General features: G+C 41.8%; 2 protein-coding genes across 2 annotated transcripts in view; one reads left to right on the top strand and one right to left on the bottom strand.

The window, feature by feature from the left end:
* Positions 1–211: 211 nt before the first annotated feature.
* On the top strand, positions 212–13,414 carry LOC110524856 (claudin-18). Its single transcript, XM_021604809.3, has 5 exons — positions 212–832; positions 11,308–11,472; positions 11,658–11,802; positions 12,583–12,702; positions 12,948–13,414. The coding sequence occupies exons 1-5, from the start codon at positions 613–615 to the stop codon at positions 13,081–13,083; spliced, it is 786 nt and encodes a 261-aa protein (XP_021460484.1). The 5' UTR covers positions 212–612; the 3' UTR covers positions 13,084–13,414.
* A 2,048-nt stretch (positions 13,415–15,462) lies between these two features.
* The window catches only part of dzip1l (DAZ interacting zinc finger protein 1 like), a 30,459-nt gene continuing 18,973 nt past the window's right edge, over positions 15,463–26,948 (bottom strand). Inside the window, exons 8-17 of the mRNA XM_036978907.2 lie at positions 26,442–26,504; positions 26,217–26,357; positions 26,055–26,085; positions 24,549–24,641; positions 24,325–24,458; positions 20,150–20,372; positions 19,794–19,923; positions 18,319–18,584; positions 17,952–18,094; positions 15,463–16,013 (exon numbers count right to left, since the gene is read on the bottom strand). Of these exons, the coding sequence (XP_036834802.1) occupies positions 15,840–16,013; positions 17,952–18,094; positions 18,319–18,584; positions 19,794–19,923; positions 20,150–20,372; positions 24,325–24,458; positions 24,549–24,641; positions 26,055–26,085; positions 26,217–26,357; positions 26,442–26,504 (1,398 nt within the window). The 3' untranslated portion in view covers positions 15,463–15,839. The remainder of the gene's footprint in view (positions 16,014–17,951; positions 18,095–18,318; positions 18,585–19,793; positions 19,924–20,149; positions 20,373–24,324; positions 24,459–24,548; positions 24,642–26,054; positions 26,086–26,216; positions 26,358–26,441; positions 26,505–26,948) is intronic.

Genomic DNA, 26,948 nt, shown 5'->3' with positions numbered 1-26,948 from the left:
TGGACCCACCCCACACTGATGTAATGAGTGGACCCCCCCTGGGCTAAATGTGGAGTATCAATTCAGAAATGGAATACGTAGTCTTGTTATCAAAGTATTGGTCAACCTCTTAGCTTCCTGTGTGACCGTTACACCTCCCGTAACCTCCTACGCCCCTCCCAACTGTAAGGGGTACGTCCCAAATGCCACCCTATTTGCTATATAGTGAACTACTTTTGCCCAGAGATCATGGTCAAATGAAGTGCACCATATAAGGGAATTGGGTGGCATTCGGGACGTAGGCGATGACTTGGCAGCAGTGGGCAAACACAGAAGGACAGATGTAACAGTCTTTCATGAGGTCAAGCCTGCCAGTATCCGATTCACTTCAAACACAGCGAGTCAAAAAGCCCCGTCTCGGTGTTGGCACTGTGGCATTAGAAACAATCAGAAGCTGAGAGACTCTGCAGTAGCTAAGGTTCCTTCTTTTTTTTTGTTATTTTTTTGCCTACCGAGAGAAGAAAGAAGAAGGTTGTGATAGCGTTGAACGTTAGCTTCACCAGAGAGACAGAGAGGTAGGAGTTGGTTTCCCACCGAGACAGAAGAGAGAGAGAGAGAGAGGCATTCTGCATCATGGCGGCGACCCTGTGCCAGGTGATGGGCTTTGTGCTGAGCCTACTGGGTGTGGGTGGGATTATAGCCGCCACTGGGATGGACCAGTGGGCAACGGAGGACCTGTACGACAACCCTGTGACCGCCATCTTCTCCTACTCAGGACTCTGGAGATCCTGTGTCCGGCAGAGCTCCGGATTCACAGAGTGCCGACCCTACTTCACCATCCTGGGGCTACCAGGTACGACAGGGTAGCCTAGTGGTTAGAGCGTTGGACTAGTAACCAGAAGGTTGCAAGTTCAAACCCCCGAGCTGACAAGGTACAAATCTGTTGTTCTGCCCCTGAACAGGCAGTTAACCCACTGTTCCTAGACTGTCATCAAAAATAAGAATTTGTTCTTAACTGACTTGCCTAGTAAAATCAATAAATAAACACTATACCAAATATTCTGATTAAAGGTTGACTGAGACCAAAACGGAGAATTAGATCCATTAAATGGTTGGCATCAAGATCACTGACGTGCTAGAGTTTTCCATATTTAAAAAAAAAAAACGTTCACCATTGTCAACCAGGTACGACGAACGCCATTGTCCTCATACAGTTGCGGCAGCCTCTGTAGTGACCAGAGCAACAAGTTGACATGACACAAGCTCTTTGACTCAACATGTAAATAGTAACTCGTCGATTTACTGTGATAGTTTAGTTTACTATGGATCCAGTTCAATAGTTCATTGAATGCTGGACAAATTTCCATTTTATTACACACACAAAAAAAGCCAAGAAAGCCAGGAAAAGTAGGATATTAGTTTATGCTAGGTTAATTTACACAACGTATGAATAGATGGTAATATTGATGGATCAGTAAGAGTCACACCACTGTGGGGATAGACTCAGGATCATAAATAAGAAGTAGGTTAATATTGTAGGGTTTGTAGTGATTGGGGAAATGGCTAAATAGTTTGAATTTTGTTCCCCGAGAACCACATATGAAAAGAAGGTCAAGCGAGGCACACCCTTCGTTAGTCACGTAAGCGTGGAAACTCTTACTGAAAGTACAACCGTTGCCCGAAACTGTGACAGCAACTCATGAAAATGATTTGCAAACACCTGATAAGGTTCGTTCCCTGTTCAAGAGTACATAGTGATAAGAACCAGAGGATAGACAGCCATTTCATGACTTCATTTACATCATGAAGACAAGGAGGGGTTTGACATCGAACAAAAAAGGAACCTAAAATGGCCGCCACAAAGATTATTTTATCGGCTTTATGCTGGTTGCATTGGGCCAGTTTTTGATATCTGCTGCCACAGCCATCTGGGGTTTACAGAACCATTATTTCTCATCTCGATTAAGTTTTATATGTTGAGTACATCTCAAAGGTGTGGCTCTGTCTAAACAATATATTACATTTGTTTTTCTAAGTACACATTCATTAATGGAATAAAACAAACATTTGTTTCTTTCACTTGACTTTGAAACCAACCATTTTGAGCATTTCTAATCTAGTTTCTTCAGCAGTGTTTGATCTTTAACAGTGCTTGTTAAAAACAGGAAGGGAGATTATCTTCCTGCGAAACAAAATATAGTTTAGTAATAAGGTGGTTCATTTTAAAGAATAGAGGCCATGATGAAAAGGCCATGATCAATAAATGGTCAAATTTGTTTGTTTTTTTTTCCTCACAAAATTTAGATTTTGATAGACGCACCAGAGATATTTGTTTTTGTTTCACAAAATCTAGTTGTGTTGATTTAAACAACTTTACTAGATCAGTTCAATCTTTTAAAAAAAAAATACCCTAGAGTTGATAGACGCACCAGAGATATTTGTTTAAGCACGGGCTGCGTTTTAATCCACCACATCCGTCTATGTAATTCTTCTCAAATCCGCAGTGAACTGTGGCAGAGCTACAGCTCTGTTTGTCAGGAGACATCCTGAAACTCGGGTCTTCTCACATCTGCAGTGGACTGTGGCAGAGCTACAGCTCTGTTTGTCACGAGACATCCTGGAACTCGGGTCTTCTCACATCTGCAGTGGACTGTGGCAGAGCTACAGCTCTGTTTGTCACGAGACATCCTGGAACTCGGGTCTTCTCACATCTGCAGTGGACTGTGGCAGAGCTACAGCTCTGTTTGTCAGGAGACATCCTGAAACTCGGGTCTTCTCAAATCCGCAGTGGACTGTGGCAGAGCTACAGCTCTGTTTGTCAGGAGACATCCTGAAACTCGGGTCTTCTCACAACTGCAGTGGACTGTGGCAGACCTACAGCTCTGTTTGTCACGAGACATCCTGAAACTCGGGTCTTCTCACAACTGCAGTGGACTGTGGCAGAGCTACAGCTCTGTTTGTCACGAGACATCCTGAAACTCGGGTCTTCTCACATCTGCAGTGGACTGTGGCAGAGCTACAGCTCTGTTTGTCACGAGACATCCTGGAACTCGGGTCTTCTCACATCTGCAGTGGACTGTGGCAGACCTACAGCTCTGTTTGTCACGAGACATTCTGAAACTCGGGTCTTCTCACAACTGCAGTGGACTGTGGCAGACCTACAGCTCTGTTTGTCACGAGACATCCTGAAACTCGGGTCTTCTCACAACTGCAGTGGACTGTGGCAGAGCTACAGCTCTGTTTGTCACGAGACATCCTGAAACTCGGGTCTTCTCACATCTGCAGTGGACTGTGGCAGAGCTACAGCTCTGTTTGTCACGAGACATCCTGAAACTCGGGTCTTCTCACATCTGCAGTGGACTGTGGCAGACCTACAGCTCTGTTTGTCACGAGACATCCTGAAACTCGGGTCTTCTCAAATCCGCAGTGGACTGTGGCAGACCTACAGCTCTGTTTGTCACGAGACATCCTGAAACTCGGGTCTTCTCACATCTGCAGTGGACTGTGGCAGACCTACAGCTCTGTTTGTCACGAGACATCCTGAAACTCGGGTCTTCTCACATCTGCAGTGGACTGTGGCAGAGCTACAGCTCTGTTTGTCACGAGACATCCTGAAACTCGGGTCTTCTCACATCTGCAGTGGACTGTGGCAGAGCTACAGCTCTGTTTGTCACGAGACATCCTGAAACTCGGGTCTTCTCACATCTGCAGTGGACTGTGGCAGAGCTACAGCTCTGTTTGTCACGAGACATCCTGAAACTCGGGTCTTCTCACATCTGCAGTGGACTGTGGCAGAGCTACAGCTCTGTTTGTCAGGAGACATCCTGAAACTCGGGTCTTCTCACATCTGCAGTGGACTGTGGCAGAGCTACAGCTCTGTTTGTCAGGAGACATCCTGAAACTCGGGTCTTCTCACATCTGCAGTGGACTGTGGCAGAGCTACAGCTCTGTTTGTCACGAGACATCCTGAAATTCGCGTCTTCTCGCGAAAATGTCTGTAGCGTCCGAACGATTTGGCCTAACAACGAATATGACCCCCCCACCATGGAAAGAGGAGACTCTCACAAACACGATGGTGTTCTACAGTCCCCACAAGTGTCATGGGACTTGTCTGAAGGTAACCCGTTACCGGTTAAAACAATTTTTTATGGAAGTAGTTTTCCTCAAAAATAATATGGGTTAATAAATATGTTTCCAAACAACACTAACATTTTTCTCCTGAACTTTTTAAAAAAAATATCTCCTAGATATAGGACAGACACTTCCAAACTTTATTCCTTGTGATTTATTTTTTTGAATGTCTGTTTTGCAATTAATGAATGTGTTATTTCATACATTTCTATGGGCTATAGCAGTAAAGGCCATATTCTATATTTGATCAGAAAATTATATATTTTTATCAATTGAGACCTACAGGGGACCTACAGAGACCTACAGGGGACGTACAGAGACCTACAGGGGTCGTATAGAGACCTACAGGGGTCGTACAGAGACCTACAGGGGACGTACAGAGACCTACAGGGGTCGTACAGAGACCTACAGGGGACCTACAGGGGGGACCTACAGGGGACGTACAGAGACCTACAGGGGGGACCTACAGGGGACGTGCAGAGACCTACAGGGGGGACCTACAGGGGGGACCTACAGGGGACGTACAGAGACCTACAGGGGGGACCTACAGGGGACGTACAGAGACCTACAGAGACCTACAGGGGGGACCTACAGGGGACATACAGAGACCTACAGGGGACGTACAGAGACCTACAGGGGACGTACAGAGACCTACAGGGGGGACCTACAGGGGAGACCTACAGGGGACGTACAGAGACCTACAGGGGGGACCTACAGGGGAGACCTACAGGGGACGTACAGAGACCTACAGGGGACGTACAGAGACCTACAGGGGGGACCTACAGGGGGGACCTACAGGGTAAGTACAGAGACCTACAGGGGGGACCTACAGGGGACGTACAGAGACCTACAGGGGACGTACAGAGACCTACAGGGGTCCTAAAAGAGCTAAATGAGCCATGGTATGACCTTCTTAAAACCATTCCAAATGTTAGCTTAGTAGAAACAAAGGAAAGCAGTACTTATAGGATACACACAATAACGAGTCACCTACAGTAAGTACCAAATAAAGACAAGTATATCTGACTGTATGTTTTGGTTTGACCTGTAGACTAGTATATCTGACTGTGTGTTTTGGTTTGACCTGTAGACTAGTCTATCTGACTGTGTGTTTTGGTTTGACCTGTAGGCTAGTCTATCTGACTGTATGTTTTAGTTTGACCTGTAGACTAGTCTATCTGACTGTGTGTTTTAGTTTGACCTGTAGACTAGTCTATCTGACTGTGTGTTTTGGTTTGACTTGTAGACTAGTCTATCTGACTGTGTGTTTTAGTTTGACTTGTAGACTAGTTTATCTGACTGTGTGTTTTAGTTTGACCTGTAGACTAGTCTATCTGACTGTGTGTTTTAGTTTGACCTGTAGACTAGTCTATCTGACTGTGTGTTTTGGTTTGACCTGTAGACTAGTCTATCTGACTGTGTGTTTTAGTTTGACCTGTAGACTAGTCTATCTGACTGTGTGTTTTAGTTTGACCTGTAGACTAGTCTATCTGACTGTGTGTTTTGGTTTGACCTGTAGACTAGTTTATCTAGTCTATCTGACTGTGTGTTTTAGTTTGACCTGTAGACTAGTCTATCTGACTGTGTGTTTTGGTTTGACCTGTAGACTAGTCTATCTGACTGTATGTTTTAGTTTGACCTGTAGACTAGTCTATCTGACTGTGTGTTTTGGTTTGACCTGTAGACTAGTCTATCTGACTGTATGTTTTAGTTTGACCTGTAGACTAGTCTATCTGACTGTGTGTTTTAGTTTGACCTGTAGACTAGTCTATCTGACTGTGTGTTTTGGTTTGACCTGTAGGCTAGTCTATCTGACTGTGTGTTTTAGTTTGACCTGTAGACTAGTCTATCTGACTGTGTGTTTTGGTTTGACCTGTAGACTAGTCTATCTGACTGTGTGTTTTAGTTTGACTTGTAGACTAGTCTATCTGACTGTGTGTTTTAGTTTGACCTGTAGACTAGTCTATCTGACTGTGTGTTTTGGTTTGACCTGTAGACTAGTCTATCTGACTGTGTGTTTTAGTTTGACTTGTAGACTAGTCTATCTGACTGTGTGTTTTAGTTTGACCTGTAGACTAGTCTATCTGACTGTGTGTTTTAGTTTGACCTGTAGACTAGTCTATCTGACTGTGTGTTTTAGTTTGACCTGTAGACTAGTTTATCTGACTGTGTGTTTTGGTTTGACTTGTAGACTAGTCTATCTGACTGTGTGTTTTAGTTTGACCTGTAGGCTAGTCTATCTGACTGTGTGTTTTGGTTTGACCTGTAGACTAGTCTATCTGACTGTGTGTTTTAGTTTGACCTGTAGACTAGTCTATCTGACTGTATGTTTTGGTTTGACTTGTAGACTAGTATATCTGACTGTATGTTTTGGTTTGACCTGTAGACTAGTCTATCTGACTGTGTGTTTTAGTTTGACCTGTAGACTAGTCTATCTGACTGTGTGTTTTAGTTTGACCTGTAGACTAGTCTATCTGACTGTGTGTTTTAGTTTGACCTGTAGACTAGTCTATCTGACTGTATGTTTTGGTTTGACTTGTAGACTAGTCTATCTGACTGTGTGTTTTGGTTTGACCTGTAGACTAGTCTATCTGACTGTGTGTTTTAGTTTGACCTGTAGACTAGTTTATCTGACTGTGTGTTTTAGTTTGACTTGTAGACTAGTCTATCTGACTGTGTGTTTTAGTTTGACCTGTAGACTAGTTTATCTGACTGTGTGTTTTAGTTTGACTTGTAGACTAGTCTATCTGACTGTGTGTTTTAGTTTGACCTGTAGACTAGTCTATCTGACTGTGTGTTTTAGTTTGACCTGTAGACTAGTCTATCTGACTGTGTGTTTTGGTTTGACCTGTAGACTAGTCTATCTGACTGTGTGTTTTGGTTTGACCTGTAGACTAGTCTATCTGACTGTGTGTTTTAGTTTGACTTGTAGACTAGTCTATCTGACTGTGTGTTTTAGTTTGACCTGTAGACTAGTTTATCTGACTGTGTGTTTTGGTTTGACCTGTAGACTAGTCTATCTGACTGTGTGTTTTGGTTTGACCTGTAGACTAGTCTATCTGACTGTGTGTTTTAGTTTGACCTGTAGACTAGTTTATCTGACTGTGTGTTTTGGTTTGACCTGTAGACTAGTCTATCTGACTGTGTGTTTTGGTTTGACCTGTAGACTAGTCTATCTGACTGTATGTTTTGGTTTGACCTGTAGACTAGTCTATCTGACTGTGTGTTTTGGTTTGACCTGTAGACTAGTTTATCTAGTCTATCTGACTGTGTGTTTTGGTTTGACCTGTAGACTAGTTTATCTGACTGTGTGTTTTGGTTTGACCTGTAGACTAGTCTATCTGGCTGTATGTTTTGGTTTGACCTGTAGACTAGTCTATCTGACTGTGTGTTTTGGTTTGACCTGTAGACTAGTTTATCTAGTCTATCTGACTGTGTGTTTTGGTTTGACCTGTAGACTAGTTTATCTAGTCTATCTGACTGTGTGTTTTGGTTTGACCTGTAGACTAGTCTATCTGACTGTATGTTTTGGTTTGACCTGTAGACTAGTCTATCTGGCTGTATGTTTTGGTTTGACCTGTAGACTAGTCTATCTGACTGTGTGTTTTGGTTTGACCTGTAGACTAGTTTATCTAGTCTATCTGACTGTGTGTTTTGGTTTGACCTGTAGACTAGTTTATCTAGTCTATCTGACTGTGTGTTTTAGTTTGACTTGTAGACTAGTCTATCTGACTGTGTGTTTTAGTTTGACTTGTAGACTAGTCTATCTGACTGTGTGTTTTGGTTTGACCTGTAGACTAGTTTATCTGACTGTGTGTTTTAGTTTGACCTGTAGACTAGTCTATCTGACTGTGTGTTTTAGTTTGACCTGTAGACTAGTCTATCTGACTGTATGTTTTGGTTTGACTTGTAGACTAGTCTATCTGACTGTGTGTTTTAGTTTGACCTGTAGACTAGTCTATCTGACTGTATGTTTTGGTTTGACTTGTAGACTAGTCTATCTGACTGTGTGTTTTAGTTTGACCTGTAGACTAGTCTATCTGACTGTGTGTTTTGGTTTGACCTGTAGACTAGTCTATCTGGCTGTATGTTTTGGTTTGACCTGTAGACTAGTCTATCTGACTGTGTGTTTTGGTTTGACTTGTAGACTAGTCTATCTGACTGTGTGTTTTAGTTTGACCTGTAGACTAGTCTATCTGACTGTGTGTTTTAGTTTGACCTGTAGACTAGTCTATCTGACTGTGTGTTTTAGTTTGACCTGTAGACTAGTCTATCTGACTGTGTGTTTTAGTTTGACCTGTAGACTAGTCTATCTGACTGTGTGTTTTAGTTTGACCTGTAGACTAGTCTATCTGACTGTGTGTTTTAGTTTGACCTGTAGACTAGTCTATCTGACTGTGTGTTTTAGTTTGACCTGTAGACTAGTCTATCTGACTGTGTGTTTTAGTTTGACCTGTAGACTAGTCTATCTGACTGTGTGTTTTAGTTTGACCTGTAGACTAGTCTATCTGACTGTGTGTTTTAGTTTGACCTGTAGACTAGTCTATCTGACTGTGTGTTTTAGTTTGACTTGTAGACTAGTCTATCTGACTGTGTGTTTTAGTTTGACTTGTAGACTAGTCTATCTGACTGTGTGTTTTGGTTTGACCTGTAGACTAGTCTATCTGACTGTGTGTTTTGGTTTGACCTGTAGACTAGTCTATCTGACTGTGTGTTTTGGTTTGACTTGTAGACTAGTCTATCTGACTGTGTGTTTTAGTTTGACCTGTAGACTAGTCTATCTGACTGTGTGTTTTAGTTTGACCTGTAGACTAGTCTATCTGACTGTGTGTTTTAGTTTGACCTGTAGACTAGTCTATCTGACTGTGTGTTTTAGTTTGACTTGTAGACTAGTCTATCTGACTGTATGTTTTGGTTTGACCTGTAGACTAGTCTATCTGACTGTGTGTTTTAGTTTGACCTGTAGACTAGTCTATCTGACTGTGTGTTTTGGTTTGACCTGTAGACTAGTCTATCTGACTGTGTGTTTTGGTTTGACCTGTAGACTAGTCTATCTGACTGTGTGTTTTAGTTTGACCTGTAGACTAGTCTATCTGACTGTGTGTTTTGGTTTGACCTGTAGACTAGTCTATCTGGCTGTATGTTTTGGTTTGACTTGTAGACTAGTCTATCTGACTGTGTGTTTTAGTTTGACTTGTAGACTAGTTTATCTAGTCTATCTGACTGTGTGTTTTGGTTTGACCTGTAGACTAGTTTATCTGACTGTGTGTTTTAGTTTGACTTGTAGACTAGTTTATCTAGTCTATCTGACTGTGTGTTTTGGTTTGACCTGTAGACTAGTTTATCTGACTGTGTGTTTTAGTTTGACTTGTAGACTAGTCTATCTGACTGTGTGTTTTAGTTTGACCTGTAGACTAGTCTATCTGACTGTGTGTTTTAGTTTGACTTGTAGACTAGTCTATCTGACTGTGTGTTTTAGTTTGACCTGTAGACTAGTCTATCTGACTGTGTGTTTTGGTTTGACCTGTAGACTAGTCTATCTGACTGTGTGTTTTGGTTTGACCTGTAGACTAGTCTATCTGACTGTGTGTTTTAGTTTGACTTGTAGACTAGTCTATCTGACTGTGTGTTTTAGTTTGACCTGTAGACTAGTCTATCTGACTGTGTGTTTTGGTTTGACCTGTAGACTAGTCTATCTGACTGTGTGTTTTAGTTTGACCTGTAGACTAGTCTATCTGACTGTGTGTTTTAGTTTGACCTGTAGACTAGTCTATCTGACTGTGTGTTTTAGTTTGACTTGTAGACTAGTCTATCTGACTGTGTGTTTTAGTTTGACCTGTAGACTAGTCTATCTGACTGTGTGTTTTAGTTTGACCTGTAGACTAGTATATCTGACTGTGTGTTTTGGTTTGACCTGTAGACTAGTCTATCTGACTGTGTGTTTTAGTTTGACTTGTAGACTAGTTTATCTAGTCTATCTGACTGTGTGTTTTGGTTTGACCTGTAGACTAGTCTATCTGACTGTGTGTTTTAGTTTGACTTGTAGACTAGTTTATCTAGTCTATCTGACTGTGTGTTTTGGTTTGACCTGTAGACTAGTTTATCTGACTGTGTGTTTTAGTTTGACTTGTAGACTAGTTTATCTAGTCTATCTGACTGTGTGTTTTGGTTTGACCTGTAGACTAGTTTATCTGACTGTGTGTTTTAGTTTGACTTGTAGACTAGTCTATCTGACTGTGTGTTTTAGTTTGACCTGTAGACTAGTCTATCTGACTGTGTGTTTTGGTTTGACCTGTAGACTAGTCTATCTGACTGTGTGTTTTAGTTTGACCTGTAGACTAGTCTATCTGACTGTGTGTTTTGGTTTGACCTGTAGACTAGTCTATCTGACTGTGTGTTTTAGTTTGACCTGTAGACTAGTATATCTGACTGTGTGTTTTGGTTTGACCTGTAGACTAGTCTATCTGACTGTGTGTTTTAGTTTGACCTGTAGACTAGTCTATCTGACTGTGTGTTTTAGTTTGACTTGTAGACTAGTCTATCTGACTGTGTGTTTTGGTTTGACCTGTAGACTAGTCTATCTGACTGTGTGTTTTGGTTTGACCTGTAGACTAGTCTATCTGACTGTGTGTTTTGGTTTGACCTGTAGACTAGTCTATCTGACTGTGTGTTTTAGTTTGACTTGTAGACTAGTCTATCTGACTGTGTGTTTTGGTTTGACCTGTAGACTAGTCTATCTGACTGTGTGTTTTAGTTTGACCTGTAGACTAGTCTATCTGACTGTGTGTTTTGGTTTGACCTGTAGACTAGTCTATCTGACTGTGTGTTTTGGTTTGACCTGTAGACTAGTCTATCTGACTGTGTGTTTTAGTTTGACCTGTAGACTAGTCTATCTGACTGTGTGTTTTAGTTTGACCTGTAGACTAGTCTATCTGACTGTGTGTTTTGGTTTGACCTGTAGACTAGTCTATCTGACTGTGTGTTTTAGTTTGACCTGTAGACTAGTCTATCTGACTGTGTGTTTTGGTTTGACCTGTAGACTAGTCTATCTGACTGTGTGTTTTGGTTTGACCTGTAGACTAGTCTATCTGACTGTGTGTTTTAGTTTGACTTGTAGACTAGTCTATATCTGACTGTGTGTTTTAGTTTGACCTGTAGACTAGTCTATCTGACTGTGTGTTTTGGTTTGACCTGCAGCTATGCTCCAAGCTGTGCGGGCCCTGATGATAGTGGGGATGGTCCTGGGAGCCATCGGTTGTCTGGTCGCCATCTTTGCCCTCAAGTGTCTGAAGATGGGGAACATGGAGGACAGCGTCAAGGCTACCATGACGTTGACCTCTGGGGTCATGTTTCTGCTCGGAGGTGAGGTGATGTTGTGGTAATGTTGTGGTGATGTTGTGGTGATGTTGTGGTAATGTTTTGGTGATGTTTTGGTATTGATGTTCATAACTGGCAAGCAAAATCTTTCTGATTCTAATTTGGGTTTAAAGCCAAAAAGACACATTTCTGTGATCTGAAAATGACAATGTAATTTCCATCCTCCTTAGGTGTTTGTGGCATTGCTGGAGTGTCGGTCTTTGCCAACCTAATCGTTAGCAGCTTCCGGTTCACCACCTATGCAGATGGTGGATATGGAGGAGGAGGAGTACTGGGGGGAGGATTAGGAGGAATGGGAGGATCTCTCACTCCCAGGTACATTAAAGCCCTCAAACAGTCTTTTATTCATTGTTTTAATTGTCACTGTAGTCTAATAAATCAGTGTGTGTGTTTATTTTTTTTATTTTTTTAATAGATTAACTCCAAATATATTTTTGTATCATTTGTGTAATTGAAAACGCTCGGTCTAATCTTGTGGGCGTGTCAATACAAATGTAAATATATTTACGTACACAGCCCTGATTGGTGGATAGGATCGTCTGGACTCTAGAGCCTACCCAGCTTGCCCCTTTAAAGTAGGAGGATACATATGCAAATAAAAGATGACTGGTCATTGGTCAAAAAAAAAATCAGATCAGATTGTGATGTCATGATCTGGGCCAAAAATTCCAGGCATTATTTTTCAAACAGCTCTTACAGAATTTTTTGGAGGGTTATTTTCAACCTCATAGTGTGGAAATATCATCAAAACAAATGGCAAAATCAAGTTAAAATAAAAACTGTACTGGCCCTTTAACTGCAGCATGAGAAGAATGCACTTATGTTGTGTCCAAAATGGCACCTTATTACATATATAGTGCACAACTATTGACCAGTGTCTTATGGGATAAGATACGGCATTTGTTTCTATTAGTGGACATGAACAAGTGGTATAAAATGAATATGTGGGCCCTGGTCAAAAGTAGTACACTATGTAGGGAAGAGTGTGGCATTTGGGTGGCAAGCCTTGGTACATAAGTTGGTATCAATTATAAGGTGATGATGGCAATTTGTAATTTTTTTTTTACGTGTCAATGTATCTCCTTGGTTTCTCAGGTACACCTTTGGCTCCGCCCTCTTTGTGGGGTGGATAGGCGGAGCCGTGCTGGTCGTGGGAGGGGTTATGATGTGCATGGCCTGTCGGGGGATGGTTCCACCAGAGGAGAAGAGACCAAAGTAGGTTGCATTTTTCTCCACCAGATCACGAGTCAGAGAAACATTCCCTCGATAAAATCACATCATTCTCAAGAAAAAACAAGCATAAAAGAACTTTCAAATCATGAAACACATGCCTCACACACGGTCTTATACATTAAAGTTATAGTGTGACCAAACTTTCCAAGTAATTCCTGAATATTCCCGTGTTAATTCTTAATCACAAATAGAATCCATAATCATTTTGTTTTTACTTTCTACCTCAGTTATGGGATGGCCTACAAGCCTGCTTCCCAACACACAACAGTTTACAAAGCGAACACCAGACCCAGAACGGCCTATGACGATTCTTTCAGAGCCCAGAGTATGGATGGAAGACAATCCAACCAGCAATATGTGTGAAGAATATAATATTATGTACTGTTAGGTTTTAGAGGTTCTCTGAAAACGGAGCAAAACTGTTTTAATGTATCGATGCCAATCTCATGTAGCTCTGAAGGGCTTAGAAGATTTCATAGAGGGTTGCTATAGAGGTTTCATAGAGGGTTGCAATAGAGGTTTCATCGAGGGTTGCTATAGAGGGTAACTTTGAAGGAAGTACTTATTCAGGTTTGATTCATTATTTTTGTACTTGGAGCTCTCTTATATTTCTGTGTTTTTGTTATTCTGCATTTAAGGGGACAATATTGTAATTTTCTAATGCATCTATATTAAAAGAATCACATTTCCAGAACTTCATGTTTGTTTGTTTTTTGTTTTCAAACGCAGCATAAAATATATTTTTAAAAAAAGGTTAATGAACAATCCATTTCTTCACACATCGAATTGTAGAAATATTTAACTATTTATTCATTATTTATTCACAGTGGAAATAGTGGGAAATATGTTATAAATATGAATATTGGTCATTTCCTTTCAAATTAGAAAATACAAATATATTAACAGTAGCTATATCAAAATCATTAAAAACAAAACAACATACAATCCCTACAGTGGCAGGAAGTATTCACCACTTGCAATGAAAATTGATTAAATTGATATTTTGTTACTGGCCTACACACACACACACACACACACACACACACCGCCCCATATTGTCAAAGTGGAATTATGTTTTTAGACGTTTTTACAGATTCATTAAAAAATGAAGAGCTCAAACTGTCAATAAGTTTTCAACCCCTTTGTTATGTCAAGCCTAATTAGGTTCAGGAGTAAAAATGTGCTTAACAAGTCACATAATAAGTTGCATGGGATTCACTGTCTGCAATAATAGTGTTTAACATGATTTTTGAATGACTACCTCATCTCTGTACCCCACACAATTATCTGTAAGGTCCCTCAGTCGAGCAGGGAATTTCAAACACAGATTCAACCACAAAGACCAGGGAGGTTTTCCAATGCCTCGCAAATTTTTTATTTTTTTTATTTTACCTTTATTTAACCAGGCAAGTCAGTTAAGAACAAATTCTTATTTTCAATGACGGCCTGGGAACAGTGGGTTAACTGCCTGTTCAGGGGCAGAACGACAGATTTGTACCTTGTCAGCTCGGGGGTTTGAACTCGCAACCTTCCGGTTACTAGTCCAACGCTCTAACCACTAGGCTACCCTGCCGCCCCACGCAAAGAAGAGCACCTATTGGTAGATGGGTAAAAAAATAAAAAAAAGCAGACATTAAATATCCTTTTGAGGATGGTGAAGATATTAATTACACTTTGGATGGTATATCAATACACCCACTCACTACAAAGAAACAGGCGTCCTTCCTAACTCAGTTGCCGGAGAGGAAGGAAACTGCTCAAGGATTTCACCACGAGGCCAATGGTGACTTTAAAACAATGACAGAGAAAAGAAGGAAGCCTGTACAGAATACAAATATTCCCAAACCTGCATCGTGTTAAACACTGTTATTGTCCATGTAACGTATAATGTGATAATTGTTAAGCACATCTTTACTCCTGAACTTATTTAAGGCTTGCCATAACTTTCTGAAGGCACTATATCTCCTGATTATATATTTTTTTTAAAAGTCATTACCACATTCAAAGTACCAACATAGTTCGAGTCCTACCAAGAAAGTACCTATATATACACGGAACAAAAATATTAACGCAACATGAACCTTTTTCCAACTGTTACTGAGTTACAGTTCATATAAGGAAATCAGTAAATTGAGAGAAAAAAATCATTAGGCCCTAATCTATGGATTTCAAATGACTGGGCAGGGGAGCAGCCATGGTTGGGCCTGGGAGGGCATAGGCCCACCCACTTGGGAGCAAGGCCCAGACAATCAGAATGAGTTTTTCCCCACAAAAGGTCTTTATTGCTGACAGAAAGCTGTCCGGGTGGCTGGTCTCAGACAATCCTGTAGGTGAAGAAGCCTGATGTGGAGGTCCTTGGCTGGCGTGGTTACACGTGGTCTGCGGTTGTGAGGCCAGTTGGACGTACTGCCAAATGATCTAAAACGATGTTGGAGGCGGCTTATGGTAGAGAAATGAACATTCAATTCTCTGGTAACATCTTTTGTGGACATTCCTGCAGTGCAGTCAGCATGCCAATTGCAGCTCCCTGAAAACTTGAGACATCTGTAGGATTGTGTTGTGTGACAAAACTGCACATTTTAGGAGTGTCCCCAGACCAAGGTGCACCTGTGTAATGATCATACTGTTTCATCAGCTTCTTGATATGCCACACCTGTCAGGTGGATAGATTATCTTGGCAAAGGAGAAATGCTCGCTAACAGGGATAAATAAATTAGTGCCAAAAATTTGATAGAAATACACTTTTTTTTGAGAAATATGCTTTTTATTGCGCATATGGAACATTTCTGTCATCTTTTATTTCAGCTCATGACACATTGGACCAACACTTTACATGTTGCGTTTCTATTTTTTGCTGAGTATAGCTTGATTCTGGATTTTTTTGGGGAATAAAACCTAAAGGTTATTTGATTCTGTAATTGTTTTATAACTGGTATTACATGCCAGCTCCTCATCACGTTGGAATGCATCTTCTGCTAATTGTTTTAAAACTTGGAAAATAGTCATTCATATATCACATACGCCCATTGAAAAATAGATTTCCATCTCAAAAAAGGCACTCATCTGGATAAATAAAGGATACATAGCACTAACTAAATGTAAAAAACAGGAAAAGTGCATTAAAGCCCTCCTGCTCTGCTGGTTGAGGAGCTCCACACGCTGGTTCCTGAAGTTCCTCCCAGGCCCACCTCGGTGCTCCCTCGCCCCCCTAGGGACTGAGACTGGCCCCCTACCGGCAGGGACAGGAGCTCCTCAATGGAAGACAGTTCTAGGTCGCTTTCTTCGTCCGATAACTGGGACAAAATGGAACATGTATGAATATTGAATCACTCGTGTAGGTATCACACCAAGAAACAGAAACAGCTCTATGCTCTAGAAGTATTGAGAGAGGAAATATACAAATACAAGTATATTGATACACATTATAAAAGGCTTACAACAAATGATAAATAATTATATCTACAACCTTAAGTGTTAGAGTATACAGAGCCTTCAGAAAGTATTCATACCCCTTGACTTATTCTACATTTTTTTACCCTCTTTTTTCTCCCCAATTTCGTGGTGTCCAATTGTTGTAGTAGCTACTATATTGTCTCATCGCTACAACTCCCGTACGGGCTCGGGAGAGACGAAGGTTGAAAGTCATGCCAGGGACTCTGATGGCACAGCTGGCGCTGCAGTACAGCGCCCTTAACCACTGCGCCACCCGGGAGGCCAACTTATTCTACATTGTGTTGTGTTACAGCCTGAATTCAAAATTGATTAAAAAAATAATAATTATTCACCCATCTACACACAATAACCCATAATGACAAAGTGAAAACATGTTTTTAGAAATGTTAGTAAATGTATTGAAAATGAAATACAGAAATATCAAATTCACATAAGTATTCACACACACACACACACACACACACACACACACACACGAGTCAATACTTTGTAGAAGCACCTTTGGTAGCAATCTAGAGCTGTCAGGTGCTGCATTGCCAATCCGACGTCTGCATTTGCCGTGCAGCCATTACGGTGAAACGACCTCTGCAGAAGTCAGGGCATTCATACTTCTTGTACTTTGCGGAGCAGCGTAGAGCTGTACAGGATGTACCGTCCCCACCTACCGTCAACCAATCATGTCAATGCGGAGCTATACGGAGCCCTCCACATTGTTACAAAATTTGGGAGCTCAATTTGCAGAGCTCAATTTGGCCTCTGCATGCCCCCCCGGAGGCTCCGCAATTGGTTCAGTATTACTTTAGTGCCTTGTTGCAAACACAATGCAGGTTTTAGAATATTTGTATTCTGTACAGGCTTCCTTCTTTTCTCTGTCATTGTTTTAAAGTCACCATTGGCTTCGTGGTGAAATCCTTGTGCAGTTTCCTTCCTCTCCGGCAACTGAGTTAGGAAGGTCGCCTGTATCTTTGTAGTGACTGGGTGTATTGATACACCATCCAGAATGTAATTAATAACTTCACCATCCTCAAAGGGATATTCAATGTCTGTTTTTTTTGTTTACCCATCTACCAATATGTGTCTTTTGCAAGGCGTTGGAAAACCTCCCTGTTGTTTGAATCTGTGTTTGAAATTCACTGCTTGACTGTACAGATAATTGTATGTGTGGGGGTATTGTATGTGTGGGGTACAGAGATGAGGTAGTTACTCAAAAATCATGTTAAACACTAATATTTGCAAACAGTGCGAGTCCACGCAACTTATTATGTGACTTGTTAAGCATATTATGACTCCTGAACTACAGTATGTGGGCTTGCCATAACAAAGTGGTTGAATAATTATTGACTCAAGACATTTCAGTTTTTCAATTTTTAATTTGTAAACATACATTTAAAAATAAAAAAAACATAGTTCTACTTTGACATTATGGGGTTTTGGCCAGTGACAAAAAATACAAATGTGTCCATTTTAAATTCAGACTGTTAACACAACAGAAGGTGTCCATTTTGAAATTCAGACTGTTAACACAACAAAAGGTGTCCATTTTAAATTCAGACTGTTAACACAACAGAAGGTGTCCATTTTGAAATTCAGACTGTTAACACAACAAAAGGTGTCCATTTTGAATTCAGACTGGTAACACAACAAAAGGTGTCCATTTTGAAATTCAGACTGTTAACACAACAAAAGGTGTCCATTTTGAAATTGAGACTGTTAACACAACAAAATGTGGAAAAAGTCAAGAGAGTGCGAATCCTTTCTGAAGGAGCTGTATTTCTTACCTGTAGGGTTTTTAACGCTGTCCTGGGTTTGGGTTTGGGTAAGACCTTGGCTGCTACTGGTGGCATCACCACTCGGGTTCCTCCTACTGGCTTGTTCATTGGAGAACTCAACTGTCTCTCCAAGCTTCTGGTCAGGGTTTTAACTACAGACCCAGACAACACAAAACAAGGGACCCAGCTGAAATAATCCTGATACTTCTTCAATACTCATTATTAGAGCCCTGGGCAAAATGAAAACGTACTGTATAGCAATGCAATGACAATACAATTTGTAGAACTGTAAGGTTTACATAGTGAGATGATACATTTTTGGATTCAAGGAAGATTGGCCCTTATCGTGGGCTAAAATAGATCCAAATAAACAAACCAGTCTGATTTTGTGCTCCACGGTGGGCTGTTAGACTTGTAGGCCCTTCTGAGAGCTCTGTGTCTGTCCCAGACCAGTCCTCTCCCTGGGTAGAACCAGACATGGGGTACTTCTGCCTTGAGCTGGATCCAGACCGCACCACCCTCACAGAGGGGCCATACCCACTGCCAGGGCTGGTGACAGAGACACCAGATCTACTGTCAGGGCTGGTGACAGACGGAATGTCTTCTCCTGACGCCTCATCCTCAGAACTGAAGGGAGGGGTGCTGAAAGAGAAAGACATGTTTCTGACATTAACACACATTTAAAGAGGGGTGGGAAATATAAACATAAAACATTAAACAGACACAATTATAAAAATGAAACCTATTCAAAACACATTCTTACAAAACAAATCCCAAGCTAGGGAGAGGTGCTGAAAGAGAAATGCATATTAGGTTAGGCTCCTCGGGAGGTTAAAGTAAGTACAATACAGTACATGACAGGAGAGGAGGACAGGAGAGGACAGGAAAGGAGAGGACAGGAGAGGACAAGAAAGGAGAGGGCAGGACAGGAAAGTAGAGGACAGGAAAGGACAGGAAAGTAGAGGACAGGAAAGGACAGGAAAGTAGAGGACAGGAAAGGAGAGAAAAGTAGAGGACAGGAAAGGAGAGGAAAGTAGAGGACAGGAAAGGAGAGGACAGGAAAGTAAAGTACAGTACAAAACAGTACAGGAGAAGAGTGGGGTATTTCAGTAGATACTGTAAACATGGCAGTGGGGTATTTCAGTAGATACTGTAAACATGGCAGTGGGGTATTTCAGTAGATACTGTAAACATGGCAGTGGGGTATGTACAGTAGATACTGTGGGCATGACAGTGGGGTATTTCAGTAGATACTGTAAACATGACAGTGGGGTATTTCAGTAGATACTGTGGGCACGACAGTGGGGTATTTCAGTAGATACTGTAAACATGACAGTGGGGTATGTTCAGTAGATACTGTAAACATGGCAGTGGGGTATTTCAGTAGATACTGTGGGCACGACAGTGGGGTATTTCAGTAGATACTGTAAACATGGCAGTGGGGTATTTCAGTAGATACTGTAAACATGACAGTGGGGTATTTCAGTATATACTGTGGGCATGACAGTGGGGTATTTCAGTAGATACTGTAAACATGGCAGTGGGGTATTTCAGTAGATACTGTAAACATGGCAGTGGGGTATTTCAGTAGATACTGTAAACATGGCAGTGAAGTGGGGTATTTCAGTAGATACTGTAAACATGACAGTGGGGTATTTCAGTAGATACTGTGGGCATGACAGTGGGGTATTTCAGTAGATACTGTAAACATGGCAGTGGGGTATGTTCAGTAGATACTGTAAACATGACAGTGGGGTATGTTCAGTAGATACTGTAAACATGACAGTGGGGTATTTCAGTAGATACTGTAAACATGACAGTGGGGTATTTCAGTAGATACTGTGGGCATACCTGTTCTTTTTTCTATGAGTGCTTGGTGTCTGTTGAGGTCGTGGAGCCTTCTTTTTCCTCAAGGAGACCTTCACCTTCACTGGTGTCTGTCTGCTTTTTGGACTCTTCTCCCGGCTAGGACTCCTCTTCTCTAAAGACAAACGTGATAGTGTGCTAAGCAGATCTGGGGGATTTCAGTTTACTTCCTGAATTGAGTAAATTGAAATATAATTGAGCCCAACCTTTGTACTAAGAGCAGGAGTGTATATGTGAGAATGCAGAGACTGAGAAGCACATCCCCGTGGAGGTGAGGCTGTGTTACATGGTTCTTGGACCTGAGGGTTAGGTACAATACGGAGCTGGGTGTTGGTTCTTACTGTGGGACTGAGGGGTGGTACTGGGTATGGTAACCTGTCTGGGTAAATTAGGTACGGTGATCCCCTGGCTCCTCTGCAGGGCGTGCACTCTGCGCGTCAGCTCTCTGGCCAGGCTCTCCCTGAGCTCCAGGAGGTCTGCTTTCTGTCTGGACATCTGATGTCGCTGACCAGATACCAACGTGCTCAGGCTCTTAAAGGTCTTCTTGGATATACCCTTGGTTCCCTGGAATGTTACATAAGGGATTTTAGATATAAATCACTTCTCCCATTGGTCATTTGTTATAATAAAATGACAGATTTCTACTTCAGATAGAGTGTTGGACTAGAAAGGTTGCAAGTTCAAACCCCCGAGCTGACAAGGTACAAATCTGTCGTTCTGCCCCTGAACAGGCAGTTAACCCACTGTTCCTAGGCCGTCATTGAAAATAAGAATTTGTTCTTAACTGACTTTCCTAGTTAAATACAGGTAAAAAATATATATATATGATTATTTTATTTTTTTAAAGAGTCTTGCATATTTGTACTTCCTTGCATGTAGGGTGTTCACACATAAAATTATTATTTAATTAAATGTTAATGAAATATGTTCATTCAATAGAGAATTAAATCAGAAAAACATTAGTTCAACCCATATGTCTCTACCATATACGGTTCAAAAGTTACAGACAATCTTCCTCTTGAGAATTTAGCATGATTAGAGTGATGGGCCGCGCTCAACAGAACGCTGTCACTGCTCTGTGGGCAGAATGGCGTTAACTTTGAACGTCAACTCACAAGCTAGCTAGTAGCTGCAGGTTGGTGTGCGAAAACATGGGCTTTTTTCTAAACGAAATCGGCGGAACACAAATCAAAATTGAGCCTATATATATATATATATATATATATATATATATATATATATATATATATATATATATATATATATATATATATATATATATATATATATATATCTAAATATAAATATAAAATTAATTTAAATATCCTCCCTCTGACATTAAAAATATATATATAATGATGTACTTCTGAGTCTTTCCCTTTAAATCACCATGGAAACGGCCCCTCAACATTGACTGACCAGGGTTAGAGAGAAGGAAAAAAACGCAGATCTACAGAAGATAAATGGCGGCGGTATCAAGTTGATTTTGATTGGTCCAAAGTGCAGAAACACCTGTTACCACCTCCCAGTGACGAAATATGAAAGAGGTATAAACAGTATAGCTTCCGTCCCTCTCCTCGCCCCTACCTGGGCTCGAACCTGCACACATCAAAAACTGACACCCACGAAGCATCGTTACCCATCGCTCCACAAAAGCCACGGCCCTTTGCAGAGCAAGGGGAACTACTACTTCAAGGTCTCGGAGCGAGGGATGTTACCGATTGAAACGCTATTAGCGCGTACCCCGCTAACTAGCTAGCCATTTCACATCGGTTACAGATATACAACCAAGAGCTCGGCGGTCTAAACTAACAAACATATTTAAATCAACACTGTTCAGTAATAGCATACTTAGGTTATAATATTGTAGAGAACAATCTAATGATTGATTGTATGTCATTTGTGATGACAATAGGCTAAATAAAATGCCATTTAGACATTTATATTTCACTACATTCTAGAGCACTGAGAGAACACCCTATATACAGCGCATTCCGAAACCTTGACTTTTTCCAACATTTTGTTTACAATACAGCCTTATCCTAAAATGGAATCAATTTGAAAAAAATCCTCAATCTACACGCAACACCCCGTAATGACAAAGTGAAAACAGTTTTTTTAAAGATTTTTTTTTGTCTAAATAAAAAAACAGAAATACCTTATTTACATAAGTATTCAGACCCTTTGTGATGAAACTCGAAATTGATCTCAGGTGCATCCTGTTTCCCATCGATCATCCTTGAGATGTTTCTACAACTTGATTGGAGTCCACCTGTGGTAAATTTAATTGATTGGACATAATTTGGAAAGGCACACACCTGTCTATATAAAGGTCCCACAGTTGACAGTGCATGTCAGAGCAAAAACCAAACCATGAGGTCAAAGGAATTGTCCGTAGAGCTCCGAGACAGGATTGTGTCGAGGCACAGATCTGGGGAAGGGTACCAAAAAAATATCTGCAGCATTGAAGGTCCCCAAGAACACAGTGGCCTTTGTCATTCTTAAATGGAAGAAGTTTGGAACCACTAAGACTCTTCCTAGAGCTGGCCACCTGGCCAAACTGAGCAATCGGGGGAGAAGGGCCTTGGTCAGGGAGGTGACCAAGAACCCGATGGTCACCCTGACAGAGCTCCAAAGTTCCTCTGTGGAGATTGGAGAACCTTCCAGAAGGACAACCATCTCTGCAGCACTCCAATCAGGCCTTTATGGTAGAGTGGCCAGATGGAACCCACTCCTCAGTAAAAGCCACATGACAGCCCACTTGGAGTTTGCCAAAAAGGCACCTAAAGGACTCTCAGACCACGAGAAACAAGATCCTCTGGTCTGATAAAACCAATATTTAACTATTTCGCCTGGATGCCAAGCGTCACGTCTGGAGGAAACCTGGCACCATCTATGGTGAAGCATGGTGGTGGCGGCATCATGCTGTGGGAATGTTTTTCAATAGGCAGGGTTTCCAAGAGACTAGTCAGGATCGAGGGAAAGATGAACAGAGCAAAGTACAGAGAGATCCTTGATGAAAACCTGCTCCAGAAAGCTCAAGACCTCAAACTGGGGTGTAGGTTCACCTTCCAACAGGAGAAACACCCTAAGCACACAGCCAAGATAAACTTAGGAGTGGCTTCGGGACAAGTCTCTGAATGTCCTTGAGTAGCCCAGACAAAACCTGGACTTGAACCCGATCGAGCATCTCTGGATTGACCACACGTTCTCAAATGGGATTAAGGTCTGGGGAGTTTCCATGGAACCAAAATATCATTTTTTTTATTCCCCGAGCCACATAGTTATCACTTTTGCCTCATGGCAAGGTCCTCCATCATGCTGGAAAAGGCATTGTTCGTCACCAAACTGTTCCTGGATGCTTGGGAGAAGTTGCTCTCGGAGGATGTGTTGGTACCATTCTTTATTCATGGCTGTGTTCTTCTTAAAATTGTGAATGAGCCCACTCCCTTGGCTGAGAAGCAACCCCACACATGAATGGTCTCAGGATGCTTTACTGTTGGCATGACACAGGACTTATGGTAACGCACACCTTGTCTTCTCCGGACAAGCTTTTTTCCAGATGCCCCAAACAATCGGAAAGGGGATTCATCAGAGAAAATGACTTTACCCAGGTCCTCAGCAGTCCAATCCCTGTACCTTTTGCTGAATATCAGTCTGTCATCCAAAAGTCTTCACCTCACTGTGTGTGCAGATGGACTCACACCTGCTTGCTGCTATTCCTGAGCAAGCTCTGTACTGGTGGTGCCCCGATCCCACAGCTGAATCAACTTTAGGAGACGGTCCTGGAGCTTCCTGGACTTTGTTGGGCGCCCTGAAGCCTTTTCACAACAATTGAACCGCCCTCCTTGAAGTTCTTGATGATCCGATATATGGTTGATTTAGGTGCAATCTTACTGGCAGCAATATCCTTGCCTGTGAAGCCCTTCTTGTGCAAAGCAATGATGACGGCATGTGTTTCCTTGCAGGTAACCATGGTTGACAGAGGAAGGACAATGATTCCAAGCACCACCCTCCATTTGAAGCTTCTAGTCTCTTATTCGAACTCAATCAGCATGACAGAGTGATTTCCAGCCTTGTCCTCGTCAACACTCACACCTGTGTTAACGAGAGAATCGCTGACATGATGTCAGCTGGTCCTTTTGTGGCAGGGCTGAAATACAGCGGAAATGTTTTTTTTGTGGGATTCAGTTCATTTGCATGGCAAAGAGGGACTTTGCAATTAATTGCAATTCATCTGATCACTCTACATAACATTCTGGAGTATATGCAAATTGTCATCATACAAACTGAGGCAGCAGACTTTGTGAAAATGAATATTTGTGTCATTCTCAAAACTTTTGGCCACGATTGATGAGGGGGGGAAAAAAACTATTTAATCAATTTTAGAATAAGGCTGTAATGTAACAAAATGTGGAAAAAGTCAAAGGGTCTGAATCATTTCCGAATGCACTGTATTTCACTTTGTGACAACTGCTGACTTAATTGACTAGAGTGATTGATTCAATACATGTACCTTTCTGAGACCCATCTTCTCCAGCCTCTCCTCCAGCGTTTCCTCTAGTATGGGTCTGAACTCCTTCACCAAGGCGGGGTTCCTCCGGAGGGACTCCAACAGTCTACTCCTGGTCTCACCAGAATCCTCCAGATCTATGAGATATCGAAGGATGTTGACTGTTTTGTTCTATAAAAAGAAAACTAACAAAAAGATACATGATTCATAGTATGATTCATACATACTTTCTTCCTCTTCTTCCTCCTCCTCTTCTTCCTCCTCCTCTTCTTCCTCCTCCTCTTCCGTGGAGTGTTGGAACGTTTGTTTGATGGGAGTATCTGACAGAAAACCATCACATTAAAATAGAACATAATATATATATCTCAACAACTACACCACATCAGTCATCCAACAACTACACCACATCAGTCATCCAACAACTACACCATACCAGTCGTCCAACAACTACACCACACCAGTCATCCAACAACTACACCATACCAGTCATCCAACAACTACACCACACCAGTCATCCAACAACTACACCACACCAGTCATCCAACAACTACACCACACCAGTCATCCAACAACTACACCACACCAGTCATCCAACAACTACACCACATCAGTCATCCAACAACTACACCACACCAGTCATCCAACAACTACACCACACCAGTCATCCAACAACTACACCACATCAGTCATCCAACAACTACACCACACCAGTCATCCAACAACTACACCACACCAGTCATCCAACAACTACACCACATCAGTCATCCAACAACTACACCACATCAGTCATCCAACAACTACACCACACCAGTCATCCAACAACTACACCACACCAGTCATCCAACAACTACACCACATCAGTCATCCAACAACTACACCACACCAGTCATCCAACAACTACACCACACCAGTCATCCAACAACTACACCACACCAGTCATCCAACAACTACACCACACCAGTCATCCAACAACTACACCACATCAGTCATCCAACAACTACACCACACCAGTCATCCAACAACTACACCACACCAGTCATCCAACAACTACACCACACCAGTCATCCAACAACTACACCACACCAGTCATCCAACAACTACACCACACCAGTCATCCAACAACTACACCATACCAGTCATCCAACAACTACACCACACCAGTCATCCAACAACTACACCACACCAGTCATCCAACAACTACACCACACCAGTCATCCAACAACTACACCACACCAGTCATCCAACAACTACACCACACCAGTCATCCAACAACTACACCACACCAGTCATCCAACAACTACACCACACCAGTCATCCAACAACTACACCACACCAGTCGTCCAACAACTACACCATACCAGTCGTCCAACAACTACACCATACCAGTCGTCCAACAACTACACCACATCAGTCATCCAACAACTACACCATACCAGTCATCCAACAACTACACCACACCAGTCATCCAACAACTACACCACACCAGTCATCCAACAACTACACCACACCAGTCATCCAACAACTACACCACACCAGTCATACAACAGACTCCCATTCAGAGCGACACACAGAAGCATCCAGGGTCAACGCCCTGCTCAAGGCCACGTCGACAGATCTCCCACAAGGCCAAAAAACTGTGACCCTCACCCTCCAAGACCACCCCCCCCCCCCACCCTTATTGAATACAATAACAAAGTCTAGAATAAATAGGCCTGTGTTTTGTATTGTATTACCTGCCACTGTTCTTCTAGACATCTTGTTGATCTGTAATACAGATGGTAATACAACCCTGATAAAAAACGCTCTGACCAAGACGACAACTTAACGTACTGCAGTAATTATAGATGGACAGCATCAACAACAACAGCATAGCGTTTGGTAGCTGATGATCATACCTTATCCTCCTGAGACCTGATGAGCCGGTCTTTCTGTTGGACCCTGGCAGACAGGGTAGTGACCTGTTGTTCTAGCTTGTGTCGGTCTGACCTGTGTTCTACAGACAGGGCCAGCTGCAACCTATCATTCTCACTCTGAAGCTGAGGAGGTCAGGAGGACAATACTTTAGTGTCCGCTATTCAACCCAACCCCCCCCCCGACACACGCACAGACGTGCGTCTTACCTCGTCTCTCTCCAACACGTGCCTGTTCTGGCTCTCTTTAAACCGTTTGTTCCACTCACGCTTCTGAAGGAGACGGACAGAGATGGAAAAAAGGCCAGTACCAACATGGATTTTTAGTTTATGCTTTGTGTCGATTGTTCTGATTTCATAGCAAGATGTCTTAATGGACCACATACTGACATCTCAGCTGGTGATTACATACATGCATACATACATACATACAGTGGGGCAAAAAAGTATTTAGTCAGCCACCAATTGTGCAAGTTCTCCCACTTAAAAAGATGAGAGAGGTCTGTAATTTTCATTATAGGTACACTATGACAGACAAAATTAGAAACAAATCCAGAAAATCACATTGTAGGATTTTTTAATTAATTTATTTGCAAATTATGCTGGAAAATAAGTATTTGGTCAATAACAAAAGTTTATCTCAATACTTTGATATTTACCCTTTGTTGGCAATGACAGAGGTCAAACGTTTTCTGTAAGTCTTCACAAGGATTTCAC

The sequence above is a fragment of the Oncorhynchus mykiss genome, chromosome 5 (assembly GCF_057628025.1).
Source record: "Oncorhynchus mykiss isolate SJ-2025 chromosome 5, ASM5762802v1, whole genome shotgun sequence".
Taxonomy (NCBI): Eukaryota; Metazoa; Chordata; class Actinopteri; order Salmoniformes; family Salmonidae; genus Oncorhynchus; species Oncorhynchus mykiss.
This window is presented reverse-complemented; position numbering and strand designations above follow the sequence as displayed.

Coding starts and splice junctions, on each gene's coding strand:
- LOC110524856 (XM_021604809.3), top strand. CDS start 613: ATGGCGGCGACCCTGTGCCAGGTGATGGGCTTTGTGCTGAGCCTACTG. Junction 833..11,307: donor CACCATCCTGGGGCTACCAG/GTACGACAGGGT, acceptor TTTGACCTGCAG/CTATGCTCCAAGCTGTGCGG. Junction 12,703..12,947: donor CCAGAGGAGAAGAGACCAAA/GTAGGTTGCATT, acceptor TTTCTACCTCAG/TTATGGGATGGCCTACAAGC.